Source organism: Mustela nivalis (genome assembly GCF_964662115.1).
Source record: "Mustela nivalis genome assembly, chromosome: 5".
NCBI classification, from domain to species: Eukaryota; Metazoa; Chordata; class Mammalia; order Carnivora; family Mustelidae; genus Mustela; species Mustela nivalis.
Window position 1 is genome coordinate 143,140,953 of NC_139024.1, and position 20,983 is coordinate 143,161,935.

A 20,983-nucleotide genomic window follows, 5' to 3' on the forward strand; every position below is an offset into this window, starting at 1 on the left:
TGCAACAAACACCCAGGAGCTGGTTTCTTGTGTTCCCACTCGCTTGTTCTTCCTTCTAGGTTGACTCCCATGCTCCTTGTCCAGTTCCTTGTACCTGTGGGTTTAAACCTTTTATTCATGGTAATCTTGGACTTGGACCTTGGAGCCCCTGGGCACGGGGAAGGGCTAGCATGGGATGTCTCTGATACTGCCACTTCCATCTGTTCCAGAAACCCCAAGGGTGGGTAGAAAGTATAACGAGTTTCAGAGTGCAAAGTTTGGGAACCGCACGCAGGACAATTTAATGACCGAAGTCCTGCTCCGAGCCCCTACACCCCTGGGAATGCAAGCCTGGGGCATTGAGACAATCCTCCCACTGCCAAGAAATTTGCTCCACTTCCTTATCGCGGTTTTCTTAGGAAAAACAAAACAAAATTTCTCAAAAGGTCAGAAAATTCCTTCTCACCACTGCATAGTAAAATGCGGCTTTTATGAGTTCCTAGATGTGTTTTGAGAGAGACGCCCAAAACACACAAGCTTTTATTCCTAACTAGTTCATAGAAGGAAAAGTCTCCGGAATAACCCTGTGTAATAAATTCAGCACTTTTTGGTTTCCACACTCAGAAAATTAAAAAAAAAAACCCACAAAGGTTTTTGTTTTGTTCTGTTTAGCCTTTCAATCTGAATTTTCACTGGTAAAATCTGTTCCAATGGAGGGAAGTGAAATGCGAAACTCTCCCTTGCTTTATGAAGCTTTTCTTGTTTCTTTTTTAAAATATTAATTAAAATTAAAAATTAAAAATTTTAAATTAAATTTAAATTAAATTAAAACATAAGAAGACTCTTGATTATGCTTGAGGTGTTCAAACGCTAGGTTCCACAACGGTCACCAAAGAACTTGTCCTATTTCTATTGAATTCTACATTTGTGGGTTCACTTTTCACATACATATAGTAATGTACCCTATTAGTAGCCTCTTTGCTCGTCATTAGAAACCTGTGGTTGGCTCTATCACCAACCAGGCAAGCCCAGCACTAAAGAGGCTGGGAAATTGGCCTTTCACACATGTTCACAGAGATGGGAACAGGCTGTTCTTTCGATGGATTCTCCCTGTTTTTCCTTCGACCACCTTTCTTTCATCTGGTTACCTCCAACGTGGTCATGTCTTCATTCTTCTTAGTTTCAGCCTCTCCCAATCTTCTTCCCTGATGCAATGGCTTCTTGAGTTCCCTTTGGCTACATGAAAACTCCATTACCTAATGAACGTCTGTCGATGCTGGTAACAGAGGAAGGTGTCAGCCTGAAAAGCCTGAACACGTTTCTGCCTAAAACCATCCCCCTCTGAGCCTCAGTCCTGATCAGAAAAAAACAGTATCTTTCCTTTAATAAAAGATATATAATTGCCATGACTCTGTGTATCTCTTTGAACATAAGTCAGTCAATAGTATATCATGTGTCAGAACAATCAAAATCTGCACAGATACTTCAAGGCATCCATAATCCCTCTAGAATTTTTCTCATTTAGAACTTTCCAGAGAAAAGAACACCTTACAGTCTCAAAGCACTTAGTGTCAGCCACAGACTCTAAAGGAAGACCTCCCAAAGCTTCCTCTTTGCCTCCAACACCTCCTCCACGTCAACACACCCCGCTTGGCCCCTGAGGAGGAACTCTGGGGCAAGTCAAGGGCACAGAAAAGCTACCAGAGTAAGAGGTGGAGAGTTCATTCATTCTTCTATGCAACAATCTTTATGAAGGGCCTACCTCATGCTACGTGCTGTGAGAGGTGCTAGGATTAAGTGGTAAACGTGGGTGCCTGGGTGGCTCAGTTGGTTAAGCATCTGACTTTGGATTTCAGCTCAGGTCATGATCTCAGGGTCGTGAGATTCTCTCTTTCTTCCTATGCCCTTCCCCTTGTCTCCAAAACAAAACAAAACCAAAAAAAAGGTAAACATTTGTGGTCCCTCCTCTTTGAGGTCAGCAAGAATTTCCATAAACAAGTAAAACACACGGATACCAAACATGTTATATGTTATGAAGGAAACAGGAATCTGCACCAGAAGAAAAGTGGGGGGCATACTTTAAGTAGGGCAGACAGGGAAGGCCATTCTGAAGAGGTCTTATCTAAATGATAAGAGTGATCCAGGAAGGAATGGAAGGAGAACATTTCTGGTAAAGGGAACAGAGCATGGGTAAAGGTCATGGTGTTGGAAAGAGCTCTAGAAGGGTGGCAGGCTCAGAGAAGAGGCCGCGTTCATCAGACTTGGTAGGCCACAGGAAGGAGTTTGGGTATATTCCAAGTGTAACAGAAGATCACTGAAGAATATTAGGAGGGAACACTCAGTTTTAGTCTATTTTGCTGCTATATGGAGAAGGCTGAGCGTGGAAGCAGGAAGACCAGTTTGGAGGTGGTGAGTGCTTTAGATGAGAAGAGCCTGTGGATACCAGGATGTTGACAATGGAGCTAGCAAGTGAGCAGATTTGCTAAATATTCTGGAGGTAGAATGGACATGACTAGCTAATGGATTGGATATGAGGATGATGTGATGGAGGGAGGTAGTGAGGTCAAGGCTGGTTTCTGTCTTGAGCATTGGGAAAAATGGCGGCTCCTTTTCTAAGAGAGAGGAGCCCTGGCCAGATTTGGCAGTGAGAATAACATGTCCAGTTCAGGACCTGTTGACTCAGAAGTGTCTGGGACACGTATGTAGATTCATCTGTAACAGCCGCATAAGGTAGGCAGTTAGAGACGGAAGTCAGGAACTCAGAGGAGGGCTGAGCTGCAGACTGGACACCTGGATGGAGATGGATGTGTTCCTAGGGAGAGAGTCCTGATAGAGAGGGTGGCCCGGGACAAGACTGGAAGAACACCATTATTTCGAGGGCAGCTAAAGGACACAGCAGAGACTGAAGTAGGAAGAAAGCTAGTTAGTGTGGTATCACTTGAGCCAAAGAAGCAGAGTTTCAAGAAGGAAGAGTCGACTATACCAAATGCTGCTGAGAAGTGTGTAAGTGGGGGACAAAAGCAGGAGTCCGGGGTTTGGCTGGCCATGTGGAGATAGCTGGTGACCAGAATAAAAGGAACGAGTGGAGTAAGCACAGATGATCCTTAGTATGGGTCTGCTCCATTCAGAGAGGCTTCCCTGCTTTCTCGTGTGCCTGGTCTGCCCAGAAGGAAATTCCTAATTAGCCAACCCCACCATCACCCCCCCAAATCCTGGTAAGAATCAGAGCAGGGCTCTGGAAACTAAAGTTATAACTTGAGATTTGTCTTTGCCTTGGGTGGTAGAGAGAAGGGATGTCCTTCCTTTCATCCTCTCCTAGAGTGGTTGGTTTGGAAGACGTGAAGCCAGAGAATAAATTTCAGAGAAAGAGCCAAGCAGCAGGCTGCCCTCTTGCTTCAGCAAGACCCTAATCTAAGGGGACAAGATGGACCACTGTGACAAGAATAGAAGGGATTAGGAAATGGTGGGGTGTGGTGGGGAAGAAGCAGCATCTACGTTGGCAAAATCTGTGTCTTGGGGCATTTGCAGCTACTGGAAGCTCAGAGGAGCGCCGGGAGTTTGGTTTCTGGTTGAATCTCTCAATGGGGCATATCCTAGTTTACAAACAGAACTTGCATTTCACCCTTCCCCTGGTGAGGTAGCCCAGGTGGTTCTATGGGTCTGTCCAGAACTCCCATGTTGATGTTAATTAGAAAGCAAATCAAGCAATCCTGAGAACATAAAAACCTGACCCTGAGCATTAGTTATATACAAATGAAGCAGCGTGTGCCAGAATATAAAGAAACACACACTTGAGCTTAATTGTCACATTGCCCAGCGTAGAAGGCAGGCAATCTGGTCACCTCAAGAGATCACTTTATGATCAAGAGCCTTTCCTTAATTGCCAGAAATGTCTAAGGGCCGCCCCTCCAGGGACACCTGCCAGGATTAGAAAGGAGAACACTCCACCAAATTCATCTATAATCACAATTTAGAATTATTAAAGAGCAGCCCATAGAATACGCCTTGGGGAACAGGGCTCTTGTCCCTGATAAAGGGATGAACAAAAACGGATAGCTGAATCATTTCTTTTCTTTGTGTATGCCTATCCCCTTTAAAAGACCACTTTCAACACTTTGCATTTTCCCCTCAAATGTACCCTGACCCTCCCATGTTGCCACTCCTTTCCCCATGTCTGACTATATTATCAACCGGAATAGTTTGATTAGGGGTTAATTGCACAATTTAGAGATTTGTGCCTTGGGGAGCAGTAGAAATGCTTGAAGGGGAAGAGGTATCTGATTCATACACAAAGGTCTGTCTGCCATAAAGCACGCCTACATTCATGGGTTTGAACCCATCCCATGTGGAGTCCTGTTCTCAGGCTTTTCTTTGTGCTTCAGAAAAGCCCCTGACCATGAATTCAAATTCTCATCAGTATAGTTTTATTTTTCCTCTTCAGCTTTTCTGCTCCTACAGATGCAGAAGTCATACACTCCATTTCCGTGTGGCTATTTTAGACATTATAACATGCTCATTTAACTGGGTACGGTATGATAGAAGTCATTATCTCTAGCCCCTCCCCCTTACGTCCCCCCCATCCACAGTCCAAGACAGCCTCAGAATGCCTTCATTCCAATCGTCGCCCTCCCAATTTACATTCTATTTTCATCCAGCATTTTAACTCATTCTTTTTTTAAATCACCATAAGTTGAGCAAATTGCTTGCCATTTGCTTTTGGTATCTCCGTCCTTCCCTCTGAGATCCTTTTCCTTCCTCCTGAAGCTTCCCCTTTAGCCTTTCCCATTACTGAGGGTCTGTCGGTGATAAAATGTTTCCATGCCTCTGACAATGTCTTCATCTTGCCTCTGTTTCAGAAGATACTTTCAGGGAGTAAATAGGCTGGCAGGGTTTGTGTGTGTGTGTGTGTGTGTGTGTGTGTGTGTCAAGCCTTGAAGCTGTTACTTCACTGTCTCCTAGCTTCTTTGTCACTAATGAGAAACCAGCTCTCAGTCTAACAGTAGTTGCTATTTGGGAAACCCAGCTCATTAATCTGGCTGCTTCTAGCATCTTCTTCACGTGTAAGGTGTCCGCAGGGTCACACACGTGGCTAGATGTCTGCCCTTCGTCCTGCATGGTGATTTTTGCTACTTCTTGAATTTGAGGATTATTTTTCCAATATTCTAGGAAATAATCAGTGATTCTCTCTTCCAACAAGGCCTCCCGCCTTCAAATATGGCACCTCCCTCTCTTTGTTAGCTCCCCTTTGGTTTTATTTTAGCTTTGGGGACTTTCCATTACTTTCTTGTCAATAAGTCAGACATTTAAACATCTTTTCAAAAATGTTTTAGTCAACATTACGGGTGTCTTGTAATGTTTGTGTTTTTTTGGGGGGTGGGGGTGGGGGGACTCCTGTTGCATATTACTGCCAGAAACAGAAGTCATTCAAGACCTTGTTTCCTTTGGAAGAATAACTCGCTCCCACAAAGGGTGTGGACATGATTCGGAAGGAAACAGGGATCTTATGAATGTGTATCGGTCAGGATATCAGCAGGAACACAGAAGCCCACTGAGGGACTGCAAGAAGGAAGGTTTTAGAGGCATAGGCAGCTGCTGGGAAGAGTAGGGTAGTAAGAGTGGGAAACTTCTCTGAGATCTTCTGTGAGATCATAAATCTCTGAGAGTTGCCACCATGGATGGCGTCTGCTTGTAGTGTAAAGTGTGTGATTCCTAGGTGCTTGTCCAGGTAGCCAGGGCTGACCTTGTGTCTGTTCTCCACATAGCTCTTTTTAGTCACCACTACAGAACAATCGTTTCTTCTCTTGCACCACTCACAAGAGTGCCTTTTATTGATGACTCTCACTGGGAACCATATGGAGAAAGGGATTCTATGAGCTGTGTGTGGTTTGGGGCTTTATCCCTTGCTACTCCGTGGACGATGGAGAAGGAGTAAAGGGGATTCTAAGTAGACGACGACTGGGCATAGGTCCTTATGGATCACTGAAATCTCCATGCTCTACATATATTATTTTCTTTGTTCCTAGTAATACCATTGAGAAGAACAGGAAAATTTTTTTTTCTTTAAGGAGAATCAGAGAAAGGGATGAGACAGAGTTAGAACAGAACAGTCATGGGGCACCTGGGTGGCTCAGTCAGTTAAGCATCTGCCTTCTGCTCAGGTCCTCATCCCAGGGTCCTGGGATGGAGCCCTGCATCAGGCTCCCGGCTCAGTGGAGACCTGTTTCTCCCTCTCTCTCTCTGCTGTTCCCCCTGCTTGTGCTTTCTCTCTCTGTGTCAAATAAATAAAATCTTTTTTAAAAAAGAACAGAATACCTTTTTTAAAGAAAGATTTATGTATTTATTTGAGAGAGGGAGAGAGAGAGAACCCAGGGGGAGGGGCAGACTGGGAGGGAGAAAGAATGTCAAGCAGACTCCCTTCTGAGCGCAGAGCTGGACATGGGGCTCAATCTCAGGACTCTCAGATCATGACCTGAGCTGAAACCAAGAGTCAGAAGCTCACCCTCTAAACACACTTATTTTAAGGAACCCATTACCCAGAGAGGTTTATCCACTTTCCCCAAATCATGCAGTAAGACAATGGCAGAAAAGGAGCCAAAACTGGGATTTTCTGGGACTTGAAGGCAATTCTTTTCATGAAATCAAAAATTAACTTGTAGGAAACATCAGAGATCAATCCTTTTTTGAAACTTGATACAGAGCAAAGAAATTTTGCTTCCATTCACCCTAATCTGACCTTTGAGGATCAACCTCCAGTGCCCTTTTCTCTAATAATTTATCCCTTTCAACTTTTCAGCCTAAGAAGCAACTTAACACGTGTGGAGACAGAAAATGCTTCACCAGATGATCATTTCCTGATGACCTACACTTGGAGATGTCTCAGATTATCTGTGCCATGCTCCAGAAGTCACCACCTCAAGAAAAACCCCACAAATACTCTCCCTGGATATGCAACTCATATTCCAGTTGTCAAATAGCGTTCGACAAATATTTCTTAAGCACTTTTTGTGTCAGGCTTACAATTTCTGTGATCATAATGATATTTTAATGCTACTACCTCTGACATTATTAGGTTAGCAAAGTATTTTAAAATATGTCAGTAAAAGTATGCATATTAATTAAAATGTTCCCACATATAAGCTTTATACTAACCTTCTTGGGCTGATGGGAGACAAAAGACTTTTATTAAATACTATTTGATAGGTAGGTTAAGTATTTTAGTGTCTCTGCCAATCATTGCTATAAATGCATATTGAATAAAAATGAATAAGAGAATATTTATTGTCAGTCATGAAATAGTGAAAAAGGGAACGATCATTGTATTATTGTCTGTTTGAATCAGATGTCTCAGGCAATAGCAAAAAGCAGCATTTTCAAGCAATGGCCATGCCCTCTTGCCACTTACTAACATCAAGTTTTCATTCTGTTTTTAAACATTCATAATTAGGCAGCTGATTCTCTGAGTGCTGAGACAGGGAGGGTATGAGCCGACATGACTGCAGATTTTTGTGTTAAGTGTGTGTGGGGGGTCTCTTTAATGACATCGAAGACATTTTCAATTATTTTAGCTGTTCAAGGATGGCAAGTAAGTTCACCACAAGAAAGGCAGGTCCAAACGTGCAAAAAACGTCTGTTGAAAGAAAATGTACAAAAAGTAGAGTGTCCATAGGGTTCAGAAACCCTTGAGATAATTGGCAAAAAGATATACTTTGATGATGGGAATATGCAAAAAAAATTTCACAGAAGCATGAATGAAAGCTTTAGGAAGTCCAAGTTCCACCCAGATTATGCCAACTCCAGCTTCCCACACAAGTATGCGTCTCACAGCCCAGCCCTCACTTCCAGACTTAATCAAGGCTGTCTTACGTGGGTCGAAATCAGCAGAAGAAGCTGCTATGTTTTTGATCTTCTCCATCATGATCAGTGAGAAAGGCATTCATGATAAGAAACACAATCTGATTAAAAGGAAAGTACATTCAACTAATCTCAGAGCTGACCCCACAAGTCAGAGGCTGTAAAAGGCACCCAGCCCACAAAACTGTACCCGGTAGGCACCTATACTGTCCCCCTTAGCAGTGTCCCAAAAACTGTGAGCTGTTATTTTTAAATATGGAGGTTTCACGTTTTGTAAAATGCAGATTTCCAACTTGCGTTTGTTCTTTTTTTTTTTCCCTCCCTAATGACAGGTACCCCTTAGACCATATGAGATGACTCCCTACTGTTTCCACAGCACTGAGGGGGATTTTTCTCCCTTCTCACTGTTGCTGTGCTTAAAGAACTGCTGTGCTTAAAGAACTGCTCTGTTTTCAAAGACGAGAAAATTACAGAGAAATGTAGTGAAGTCTAGAATCTCAGTGAGGTTTCTTTTGTCTGCTGCTGGCTTCCCTCAGTTTCCTTACCCACTCAGCCCCTCCAGCACCCACATTTGTTACCTTGAATTGGGTTTTAACTTTATTGGCCCAATGGCACCACATCAGTGTACCATCCAGGGCCGGATCCAGAAAACCAAAGGAAAATGCAGAATATCCGTGTAACTGTGAACTCAACCTCAGACTGCCATCAACCCCAACCCATCCAACTACACAGGCCTGGCATCACGTTTCTCATCTGCCCCTTGGTTTTTATTTAGAAAGAAATTACAGCAATCACAATAATGACCCAAATTGATTTTTTAAAAAATGCTGTCCTTCAAGAATGCTTTTTTTTTTTTTTTTTTTTAAAGATTTTATTTATTTATTTGACAGACAGAGATCACAAGTAGGCAAAGAGTCAGGCAGAGAGAGAGAGGGGGAAGCAGGCTCCCTGTGGAACAGGGAGCCCGATGCGGGGCTCAATCCCAGGATCCTGGGATCATGACCTGAGCCAAAGGTAGAGGCTTAACCCACTGAGCCACCTAGGCACCCCAAATGCTTTCTTTTTAATTCTGATGTACTCACAGAAGAAGGGCCCGTGAAGATAGGCGATGGCTAATATTTGCAGGACCAGAGACCTTTTGGGGACTTGGATTGTCTCCCACGGGGAGGATCAGCATTGGGACACCACAGTGTAGGGAAATTGAGTAATAAATGATCCATGTGGCACATCTGGTAATTTTAGAGTTTCCAAGTCGGGACTGAAAATGCAACCACCATTGTTGCTTGATGGCAGACCCCAAGTCTACCTGTATGTGGGTACATGCGTCCAATTACAGGTAGACCCACCATTCAAGTTTAGAAGGGCCATTAGGTCTTCTGGTTGCTAAACAGAATACAAAAAGGCCACAGCCACAGAAAAGGGAAAGCAAGCCTCCATTTCCTAATGTCTTAACCATGTGTCTCACACAGTGGTGGGCACATGGCACGTATCACAACCACACCAAGTTGTCTCCCTAAAAATAAGCTCTAGCCAAGGGCACGTGGGTGACTCAGTTGGTGAAACATCTGAGTCTTGATTTCAGTTCAGGTCATGATCTCAGGGTTGTGGGATCGAGCGCCCGATCAGGCTCTGTGCTCAATGGGGAATCTGCTTGAGATTCTCTCTCCCTGCCCCTGGGCTCCTTCTCCTCTCCCCTTCTCTACAAGTCTTCCCCATCTATGCAAATTCGTCCAGTTTCTCATGCTAAATATCATGGGCATGATCTTGGATTTTTTTCCTTTGCCCCCCTTTAATCCAACAGCAAGTTTATAAATTCTGCCTTCAAAATACTCCTGCAGTCTCTCCATTTCTGTCCATCTCCACACCTACATCCCTGGACCAAGCACCAGGACGCCCACCAGGATGCCTGCAATGGCGTCCTTGTTGGTCTCCCCACTTGCACAATGTTCTATAGATGGCAGCCAGAGTGGGCCTCTCCTGACACAGAGCAGGTCATGTCACACCGCAGGAACAACTCTGCAAAGTCTTCCCATGGTGGGAAAACCAGGATGCACAATCCTCAGCCTGGCCTTCCTGGGCTGCTCCCACAACCCCGCCAGCTGCCCTCCTAGTTGGCACACCTCCCCTGCTCTTCCTTCCTCCAGCACACTGAGTTCCTTCCCACCCCTGGGGGCTTCACACGGGTGCTGACTTCTGCCTGAACTTCTTTTTGCCCTGTTTCCTACCTGTGAGCAGCTACTTATCTTCAGAAACCTAATCTTATCTTCCTGACCCACAAATCCATATTAGGCACTCCTGCCGGTCTTTCTTCTAGAATATTTAAAAGTTTGTCCTCATACATTAACTTGGGAGATTAATATCCATCCCTTCACTAGACTATACTCTCTGTGAAGGCGGGGGTTCTGTCTGGATCCTACATCGCCAGCCCCCATACACACAACACACATGAACATGACACCCAAGACTCCCTCATTCATCTCTCCCTCAAAAGCACAGAGAATAGGGCAGCAAGGATTTAATCTAAAAGACAAAGAAAAAAAAGCTTCAAGGATACACTCTACGCTCCTGTAAAAACACTGAGCATAAAAGCAGGATCCCCACTTTGAGCAAAGCTCTCACTCCCACTCCCAAGGTGACCAGCCACCTAATGCCATGCAGCTCAGTGTGCGGAGCTCATTCTTGTCCCCGTGGGCTCACTCCTCCTAATTTTGCTCTTGGAAGAAAGGTTAGAGAAGATGGAGGGATCTCATGAGCACATGAAGGTGAGAAACAATAGAGCTGGCTACCAGTAGGGGGGTGGAGTTGGCAAAATTTAGAAATCAATTGCCAAAGGAATCCCCTGTAGACACGGATGTTCTCATGGGATTGTGGGGGGTGGGGTAAAGGGCAGGGCCGGCCATGCAAAACTCAAGGTGTTTGAGAGTTAGAAATCCATGGCTTGCGGGTGAGTGGAATCACCGCTGTCCAGGAGACGAGATGATGCCCTGCAGGAATATTCCCCTGCCCAGTAAGGCAAGGACGTGGAGGTGAGAGAGAGGTGGACTTAGACAAACTTGAATTTCCAGTTAGGCAGGAGGGACTGCTCTGCAACAGGGAAGATGTTGAGACCAGGAAAAAGGGTGGGAGCTAGGAGAAAGCCCTTGGGCAGCTCCCTGCCCCAGGCAAGGACCAGGCTCCACAGCTGTCTTGGGGCGGCTGGCAGTAGGCTTCTGAAATAGCCAGAAGCATGGCGTGGCTTTTCTGTGCTGACTCTCTCATCAAGCAGGGATGTTCCTCGGAATCTGACAGAGAAGGCTCTCCTTCCTGGGCTGTTCTTGGACATTTTCACTTCTGTTCTGAGATCATGGGACGTTAGCTCTGACCCACCCACTTAGCTTTTTTTTTTTTTTTCTTTCTCTTGGTTATTCGGAAGGGTTTAGGATCTTCTGTAATGAGTTTCTCCATCTGCTTACTCTCCGACATAAAGTCATTCTTCTCCTTGGTTGCCAGAGAAGTAAAGATGAATTACGTCACAGAGGAAGGGAGACCCACCAGCACACCCTCAAGGACACGGAAGGATTTTAATTATCCAAATGCCTAATAACTTCTTAGAAAATATGTAGACTGTTTTGATCATTAAAAAACAAAAACAAAAACAAAAAACCTTTGTGGGGGCGGTGCCTGGGTGGCTCAGTTGTTAATCATCTGCTTTGGTTCAGGTCATGATCCCAGGGTCCTGGGATCCAGCCCCACATTTGGCTCCCTGCTCAGCGGGAAGCCTGCTTCTCCCTCTCCCACTCCCCCTGCTTGTGTTCCCTCTCTTCTTCTCTCTCTGTCAAATAAATTAAAAAAATAAAAAAACCTTTGTCCTTAATTTTGAAATTGGTATGTATTTTCTAAGGGGTATTTTTTATTTAGAAAGCAGCCTGTTAGAAAACCACAGGGTAATGGAATTGTGAAAGCAAGCCACTCTTCAGCACACATTAGAGGTTCTCTGAAACAGGATTTTAAAAAATAAAAAAAGATAAATTTTGGCCATTGTGTTTCCTGCTCTCAAGAGATGAAGCAAGCAGGTCCGGTGATCACTGGTTCTAGTTACATAAACCTGTGAGCCAACTGGTAATCCTTTGGCAGTTCATTATCACAATCTCCTGTTTACCCTATGACTTCCTGAGGGGCAAAATGGCTTCATTGTCCTTCCTCAGTTAACTCTCCTCCCTAATCCTGGTTTAGCTTCGGATTTCACCTCAGAGCCTGAAGCATTCATTCAACTTCTCAGTGTTTCCCAGGTGAAGGCCTTGGAACAGCTAACCCCTCCAAGATTAGGAAGTAACTAGAATGAATAAAGGCATAGCTACAAATGGTTTCAAACAAGAGGACAATCATAGTGATTAAACCTGAAGAAAATATCCAAGGAAATATCCTCATGTAGCCAATCACTGCCTTTTCATTCTTGCTCAGGACCTTGGGAACAAGGCTTTGGAAGAGATCTTTTCTGTATTATACCACGAAACCAGCCATTCATGGACTTCTCTGGTATGTCTCTACCCTCCCTAGAGTCACAGGACAAGTTCTTTCTCAATACTATTTTCTGATCATTGTTGGTGGTCATATTTTCTTCCTGATGTGGACCTTGTCTAAAGTAGAAAATTGCCAGAGAAGATTTCAGAATGTAATGATAAAATAGATTTGAAGAACAAGGTACAGGAGTGAATCAAGGAATGTAGACAGACTGTAGTGGAAAATGTAAGGACACTGGAATTTTCAGAAGGAATGCAGTTCTACTGATGTCTTGACCTTATCCCAGAAGACCCATTCTGACGTTCTGACCTCCAGAACTACACAGTAATAAATCTGTGTTGTTTTAAGACATTAGGTGTGTGTTACTTTGTTAAGCAGCAACAGGAAACTAATGCATACAGCATGACAAACGCTCTACCTCCCCTTACCACCACCCCATCAAATTGCTCTTGTGCAAGTCACCAGAGAGTTTGATATTGCTGAAACCAGTGGAAAATTCTAACTCAAGTCATCTTACAATGTCATCGTACTTGACCTCTCTGAAGCTTTTGACATGCAATACTTCCTTTCTTGAAAATTTTGCATACTTGACTTCTGGGAGGCCAAAGGCCACTGGGTTTCCTCCTAACTCATGGGTACCTCCTTCTCAATCTCCTTTGTCAAATGTTCTTGCTTTCCCTTCCAGGCATGGAAAATGGAAGGTTCTAAGGCTTTATCCTGGGGTATCTTCTCCAACCATATTTACTCTTTAGGTGATCTTATTTAACTTGGAAAAGAATCATTATGATGAAAACAACCAAGTGTATGGCACCAGTCTGGAAATCTCCCTTGTGCTCTATACACAACTTGCTTATTCTGTACCTCAGCTTTGTTGTCTAATAGGCATCTCAAACATGTCTAAGCAGAACAAAATTTCAGTAGCTTCCTTCCTCACTTTATCCAAGTTTCTTTGAAAACATCAGCTTACCTGACCACTCTGATTACCCTATATCCTATAGACCCACTAGTTCTACACACACACACACACACACACACACACACACACACGCTGTGCTCTGTTCCCTCACCCTGCTTTATTTTTAGTTTTAGTATTTTCACTAAAGTACTTGACATCATTTATTCTTTATTCATTTCCTTGTCTTCCCCACTAGGATGTATATGTTCTCCACAAGGACAGATTTCTGTGGTTGGTTTGTTTTTGCATACTCAGTGCTTAGAAGAGGGCCTTGTATACAGAAGGCACTCTATAAATGCTTATTATCACTGCCTCATGTTAAAGTTAAATGTCTTTCTTATTATTATATGTATTAGCTTGTTATATATTATATAAAAATATATAATGCAGGCTCCCTATAGTAGATTATGTTTGATAAAAATGGCATCAATGAAGATATGGTTACAAAGTTATTTTTTGAAGAGAGTGCATTTCCAATTCTCACTATACAAGAGCTGCATGGTTTCTATTAACTTTCAGCTCTGCTTCAAGTATCCTCTGATGGATCTCACTTACCACCCTATGAGTGACATGGGCTGATATCAGCAGAACGTACTTTGGCTGGTATCTTGTGTCCTGGGGAGGCAGCGGTGGGTGGGAGGTGGAGTCTCCCGTGGGAATCTTGACCAAGTCCCTTTTTTTTTTTTCAGATGTGGACTTTCTGGGAATGGTAATGGGGGAGTGGGGTTTGTTTTTGTACCTTTGTTTTTACTGCCACAAACATTCTGTCAAAGATGCTGCTTAACACAGTTTCTACTTTTAGTAAGTAATTTATATGTAAAAGATTAGATATAAAATATCTATAGTTTAAGCTTCCTGAAGTTTAGAAACCAACCTAAATTGCTAAGGTTGGCCCCAAGGAGAGTGGATCATTTCTCTAATCACTTCTTAGAAATTTCTCTTATCTCCCCATACAGATGAAAACAGTTCTTTATATATCATAATGGCTTTTTTAAAATGAATAGTTCTTGATTTTGTCTTTTAGAATTGAACTAAGTATCAAAATCATCTGGGAGTCCTCTTTTCAAGTATATGCTCAGTTACGTCAGGAGATCTTAACCTGAGTCCCATAAAAGCAATCTACAGAGTCATAGATTTCCTGATTCACAAAACAATCTATTCCCAAAGGTTGAAAAACACTGAGCTACCCGTAGTATCTAGATTGTGGATCTCCTCTGCTTAGAAGGATGGTGGGGTGAAGAGTCAGGAGGGCTTGGGGATGGGGTGGTAATCTGTGTGACAAAAGGTGACTCTTTGGTACTGACGTGTTGACAGATGACCTTCTTTATTCATCAGAGTTCACTTCCTCTACTTAGCAAACCAATTATGATACATCAGGCTTAGGGGTAGGAGCGAAAAATCTGAGATTAGGTCAAAATTTAGGGAGAGACAGCATCTTGCATGCCATGAAGGTGTAGAGTTGCCCTGTCTCAACATTTCAACTCCCCAGCACACCCTCAGAGAGGGCCCAAAGGCCTTCTGGGTTGTTCATTCATGACACATAGATGGTCATAGCAAGGCCAGACACAGGGGACACAGAAGCCCTCCTCCCATTCATGTCATTCATTGGTCAATAATCACAAATTGCAGAGTAACCCCTCACATGGCAATAATGTCTTCTATTAGTATTAACTGTTATTTTATTATTTCACTTTTGTGTGTATATACCAGGCTCAACCAGATTTAAGTGTGCTAGAAATCAAAAGCTTTGTCCAATATTGACCATGGTGATACACACACAGTCAGTACTTAATTATTTTTTCAAATGAATAAATAACAACGCATGAAATAACCAAGACTGACATTGGCACTTGCTCCAATGTAAGGAGCGAGAGTAAGGTCTATCTCTTAAGAGCGGGGTATTTTGAAACCTCCCCTAATACCAATGAAAGTTTTATCAGTTCTAAAATTCTGTAACTATGCATTGAGAGTTTTCTATGATAAGATACCTATGCCACCCATGATACTTTGTAAAGTGTTTGCATGCACGTTCTCAAAAACTGTGTACTATTTTCAAATGTTGAGGGGCTCTGAGGGGGTTCTCTGATCTATTTCAACTCTCCCTGGTGGCAACCTGGACAATTTAGGTTGGTTTCTAGAAAAATAAGTTCCCTGGTTCCCTTCAGGTTAAGATCTGATGGTTTCCTCAGTTACAGAGTCCTCTTCCTGCTATTTAAGTCTGCCTGCTCTCGTTCTATCTTTAGTAGTCATTTAGATAAGAACCGGGTAGTTAATGTTTTCCTGGCAAGACCTGGAGGAACACTTTGCTGTTCTTTTCCTTCTTTCATGAAGCCTGGAGAAGGCTTAGCAATGAAAGAGGCAGGTGGATCTACTTTAAACAAGGCAGCCTGGTTCTAATGGGCGTTCTTAGGGCACCAGCCAATGGCAGCCCGTCAATCGTGAGTGCAAATATCTCACTGATGTTACTATTTGGTTTGAATAAAAAGCAAGGGTAGAAAAATGTCCATTAGAGATGACAGGCAACTTTGAATGGCCGTACTTCAATAATGAGTCTCCAATGAGCTAGAAGGATCAGGCTGGGAGGATTCCAAAGACTTGATGAATCACAAAGATCTCAGAACCTCACTGTGCCAAAGGGAAAAGTGTTATTTCTTAATCTGACAAATGCTGTTCATTAAACCCAGGGCAGTATCACAAATGGTAATGGGAAAAACATTCAAAGCTAAGACTAGAATAGCAAACTAAGTACTGTTATGGAATGAAAGAATCTTTCAGGAAAGCATAACACTGGCTATGTACAGCAATAATCCTGATATTGTGGAAGAGAAAAAAGGGGGATTCTGGTTAGAGCAGGTCCAGCCGCATATGGAGACAACTAGTGCAGTGTCCAGCCTGATCGCCTACCATCAGTCTGGTTGCCACAGGGGTGGTCTCCAGGTACTCACTCCTTTGGGTTGTCATGGAAGGACACTGTTAGCATGGAGAAAGAGTTGAGAAACGGACCCAGTAATAGCGATTTCCATATTCATTCACACTGGTATGAGAAATTAGCAGGAAGTATTTTCTGAGGCAACAGACCAGGGGGACCAGGGGGATTCAACAGTAAGGACAGAAAATGTCCAGAGAAAGGGACATGATCTGGGAAAGAGGGATGAAATGCAGTCCTGAAGATCTTGTGTTTGGAGCAGAATAAAAGGAAGCATAAAAGTTTGGAGGTGACCACATTAAGGATACCCAATGCTGGCTTCGCTGATGCCAACATTTTTCCATAAAGATTCTGTTGAGAGTTTCTCCAATTAAATGAACAGAAAACAGAAGAGTCTGTGTCTGACCCAGGGCAGATTGCTTCCTCCTCTCTTCTCTGTCACCAGTGTCATCCTCCGTAGACTCTGGCCCTTTCTCCCTAAGGGATTTACTTGATTGACCATAGGACAAGGAGCAGGGTCAACAGAAACCCCCAGACTGTGAAGGCACAAATAATCTTAAGACCCCTGTTGTATAATATCTGCCTTGCTAATTAGCTCACAGATATGATATACATTATCCAATTATCTGCTTACAAAATTACCAACATTCCGTATAGCTGTTTAGCAAGGTTGCAAATGCTGGGCATTGCCATTACACCTGTTTGGAAGAAATCCAACTTCATGTCTACGTGGAACATGGAACCCCAAAGAGGTAGGAAGCTTGTAATGGTGGTAGGAAAACTCCTACATGAGCTTACAAAGCCATGAAAAAGCCATAAAGTGTGTTCAATATATGTGTTTGGCTCCAAAAAAAAAAAAAAAATAAATAAATAAATAAATAAAAGACACTTCCTACACTTTGCCTTTTCATTTAGTAACATCTAGTAACATCAGTTATTTGTCCCAAATCACTTCATTTTCTTAAGTCAAGTTTTGGCTTATTACCATACAGATGGGGATTCTGGATTTCTTTTTTTTTAATGAGAATTCCCACTTTACTATGTTAATCAAGCAGAGTGACATCCTTTTTGATTGCCTGTTGAATTATGAAACCAGATCAAACCACAAATTTTACACTTATTTTAACAAAAAACAACAAAGAGTGAGTTAGTCTTGGATTTAATTCCAGCTGTCCCATTTATGAGCTTGGTAGTCCCAGGAAAATTGCTTAACCTCTCTGAGCCTTTTATTTTTTTCTAATTTATAAAAAATCAGAATATGGTTGTCATCTAAGGAAAGTTGTGTGAATTAAATGAGTTCATGTTTGAAGAACAGGCTTAGCATAGCACAGTATAGAGCGCCATTAAAAATCAGGAATATTCCCCAAATGTGTGTCTCAGATTAATGTCAATGGGGATTTGGGAAGATAAGGAGGTGGTGGGAGGGGTCCCTGAGAGGTGGGACTTCTTTAATATAAATTTTTGGTCCTGAACTCTGAGTTAGAGCGGAACTTGTATATCATTGTCAATTAATAATCACTATCTCACTGATTACATATTTAAAGTGAAAGTACACTTTTCTGGGGGGAGGGCACATTAAGGGGCAGAGTTAATGGAGTTGCTGTTCCAAATTGGCAATTACGCAGGTTTTAAGACAATGGAAAGGTTAGGAGCAGAAGAAAATCTGTGAACATGAAGAGATTTCATATTCTCCCTTGTGGTGTCCTGTTTTTTTGGCTTTTTGGGTTTTTTTAAATGTCATTTGCTTTGTAGAATCTGAGACCTCCTTCTGAACTCCTGGTTAATGTGGACATGCATTTGTAAATATTGAGAAGCTGAGCTAGGACTTTGAATGTTTCCTGCATACATGCAGTGTTAACGACTCAGACCTTCTCTTTCATCCAAGATGGGGCTTACCATGTACCAGCACTTCTTGTCCAACTCACTGTTCCTGGCATTCAGATACCAGTGACCTGAATCTCTCAGAACAGGTTCTATTTACTATTTAGCCCCTCAAAAATAAATGCATGAATAAAAAACCAAATGGGGGTAACTCCATAAAAACAGGTAAAGAAGAAGTGCGTTTGTGACCAATGGTCCCAATCAAGTGTTAGCTGGAGAGCGGCTGATGGGCTGAGATATGTCCTGTGGGTGTTGGAGTGGGTTTTTCTTGAAGGTGGCTTAACTTCTTTCCTAGGTCAGAATTTCATTACATGCTATTCACTGAAGTCACCTCTCTTTCAGGACTGCAGCTGCCAAGACATTGCCTGTCCTTATGGTTGGGTGTCTTCTTAATGACTTCAGAGGCAACTTGCAAAGAATGTCGCCTGGGCATCCCCTCTCCTCACAGTGACTCCAAATACAGTAGCTGTTTTGTTTATTTTGTATCCTTACTGTGCTCTTTACTTATTTTTTTTTTAAGGTTTTATTTATCTAAAAGAAGCATGAGCTAGCATGCAAGTGTAGGGGGAGGGACAGAGGGAAAGAAAAAGGGGGAATCTCAAGCAGACTCCTTGCTGAGCATGAAGCCCAACACAGGGCTCCCTCTCACAACCTTTAGATCATGACCTGAACAGACATCAAGAGTCAGATGCTCACGGACTGAGCCTCCCAGGCGCCCCCTCCCAGTGCTCTTTAAATAAACAGTGATGGGATGGAAAAGTAATGTGCAGGATGATGGGGACTGAGAAGTCTGGAAACATAAATGAGGCCCTTTGGAGTTCTTAGTACGGAGGCTGATGCCTTTGTGTAGTCACTGAAGTTGCCCTTTACTCACCATGGCATGATTCAACCACACTGGAAAGATACCATCTAAGGCCTTAGGGTAAACAAGCTCTCGATCGTAGAGAAAGAGGATCCAGAATGACAAAAACACAAACTGGAAAACACAAGACAAAAATAGCATCATTAAGTTTGTTTTCCATCAGAGCTTTCTAAGTTAACCAAGGAAACATGGTAAAATAAAAATAGACACCAGTTTTAGAGATATCCTATAGACACATTATAGAAATGTAAAATGAAGACAGACTTCCTGACTGTTGAAGTCTTATGTCCACTCTCTGGGGATTCCAGAGAACTGGGGATCAATTAATTGTCTCCATGGCAGTCAGGGAGGATATGGACGAACAGGTTTCACAGACCATTAAGTCATTTTATTTTAACCAATGACATCTCTTGTCTCAGCTTTCACTGGGAGTACTAAGATCAGCCACCTGGGTGGTTTGAGTCTTACCCTTTCCTTGCCCCCCACCCCTTTTAGTAGACATGGCAAGGGGATGCAGGGAGAATGGGAGAGGACAGAAGTGACTAGCGCCCAGGATAATTCACAAGCTAGTTAATATTAGAAAGTTGTATCTCCCCCTTTCTCAGAGCTTTGAAATGATCCCCATCTTCTCGTGCCTCTTGGCCAAGTGTCTGTCCTCTGGGTTACAAAGCCAATGTAGAGATGGGGGTGAAAATAACCATTAATTTTCCCATCTTCCTATCTTCTTAAATTCCAAAGCCTCCATTTCTAAGTCTTTAAAAAAATGAATAAATTCCATTGCTACTAAAAACCTGGCCTTTAGATTTATGGGGGTGGAGGAGGAGGTTTCCTGCAAAGTAAAACTGGAATGCCAGGACTTGCTCTGTTATCTGAGAACTTGTCAGTGTTTGGGCAGTTTCATTTTGCACTTAAGTCTGAAATCTCAATAATATAGGAGGCAAGACCAGGACAGGCGGAGGGAGGCAGTCATTCCTAAGCATAAGCCCTGCTGGGCAACCTGCAGGCTTGATCTCAGTTTGCTTCCATTCTAACCAATGAATGAAAACAGAAGCAATGTCATCAAAACGTGGGCAGTGTCAGCAAATACGCTCGCTGTCGCTGGCATATGTCAGGCTTCTTTCCAGTGTCCATTCATTCAACAAAATGAATGAGGCACTCACTGTGCACCCTACACTAGATATTTTGGACAGACTGTCTCACTCTCTCCCCAATTGTTTTTTCCACGAGCCAACGCTGAAGTTCTCATACCCCTGCACACCCCCCCCCTTTTTCTAATGGTTTCCACTTGCAGAAGTAACATATGCTCATTGTAGCAAGTGAAACAAGATGTATAAAAGGGAAAATGAGTCATCTGTCTCCCCAGCACTGCATTCCCAGGACTCTGGTGGAGCCAAGGCTATCTTAGTTGTAGTTTGATTAAGAAAGATCCTTCAAACTTCCCCATTGGACATCCACAAGGATTTTGAATCAAATGTTTCCAAAGATAAGAAGGCAGTGATAATTCTGGTCAGTAATGAGCCTTATTTCCTGATGACACCGGACAACACAGTACAGTCCTCAGACAAGACATTCATGCAAAAGTCCTTGTTCTGGTTCACAATAATGGGCACCTGAACAGCCTTGCTGACCAGGAGGAGTGATGTTCATCCAAAGGGACATGTGTACGATATTACTAATACATCTTTGTGACTTACTGTGGAGATTGGGAAAGCCAGCGTGGTAAAAAGCAGGTCTCTGAAGGCGGTCATGAACTTAATGTCTTTTTCCCCCTTAATTCTTTTTAGTACATCTTCCACACAGACGACCCCGTAGAAAATGGCCTGCAAGAGCTGAATTCATTACAACAAATGAGGGCATTTTAATTTGCTTTAATTAATACATTCTTCACTGATGTAAAGTTCCATCCCTCTGGGAGCAATGTTGGTTTGAGAAGGAGGGGGCAGTTGGCTATGTTGGTTGAGAGCCAATTCAAGGGCTGGTCTTCCAACTCAGTGGGCCCTGACCTTGCTCGCTAAAACTGATTGAGTAA

At 42.9% G+C, this 20,983-nt stretch overlaps 1 protein-coding gene across 4 annotated transcripts in view; it reads right to left on the bottom strand.

The window, feature by feature from the left end:
* ADTRP (androgen dependent TFPI regulating protein) overlaps window positions 1-20,983 on the bottom strand; it is a 61,672-nt gene that overhangs the window by 30,285 nt on the left and 10,404 nt on the right. For all 4 annotated transcript variants that reach the window (XR_014311610.1, XR_014311611.1, XM_082730192.1 and 1 more), the window contains exons 3-4: window positions 20,649-20,783; window positions 18,967-19,068 (exon numbers count right to left, since the gene is read on the bottom strand). Coding sequence is in view for 2 of the 4 variants with exons in the window: in XM_082730192.1 (XP_082586318.1) it covers window positions 18,967-19,068; window positions 20,649-20,783 (237 nt within the window). In the remaining 2 variants the exon portion in view is untranslated. The remainder of the gene's footprint in view (window positions 1-18,966; window positions 19,069-20,648; window positions 20,784-20,983) is intronic.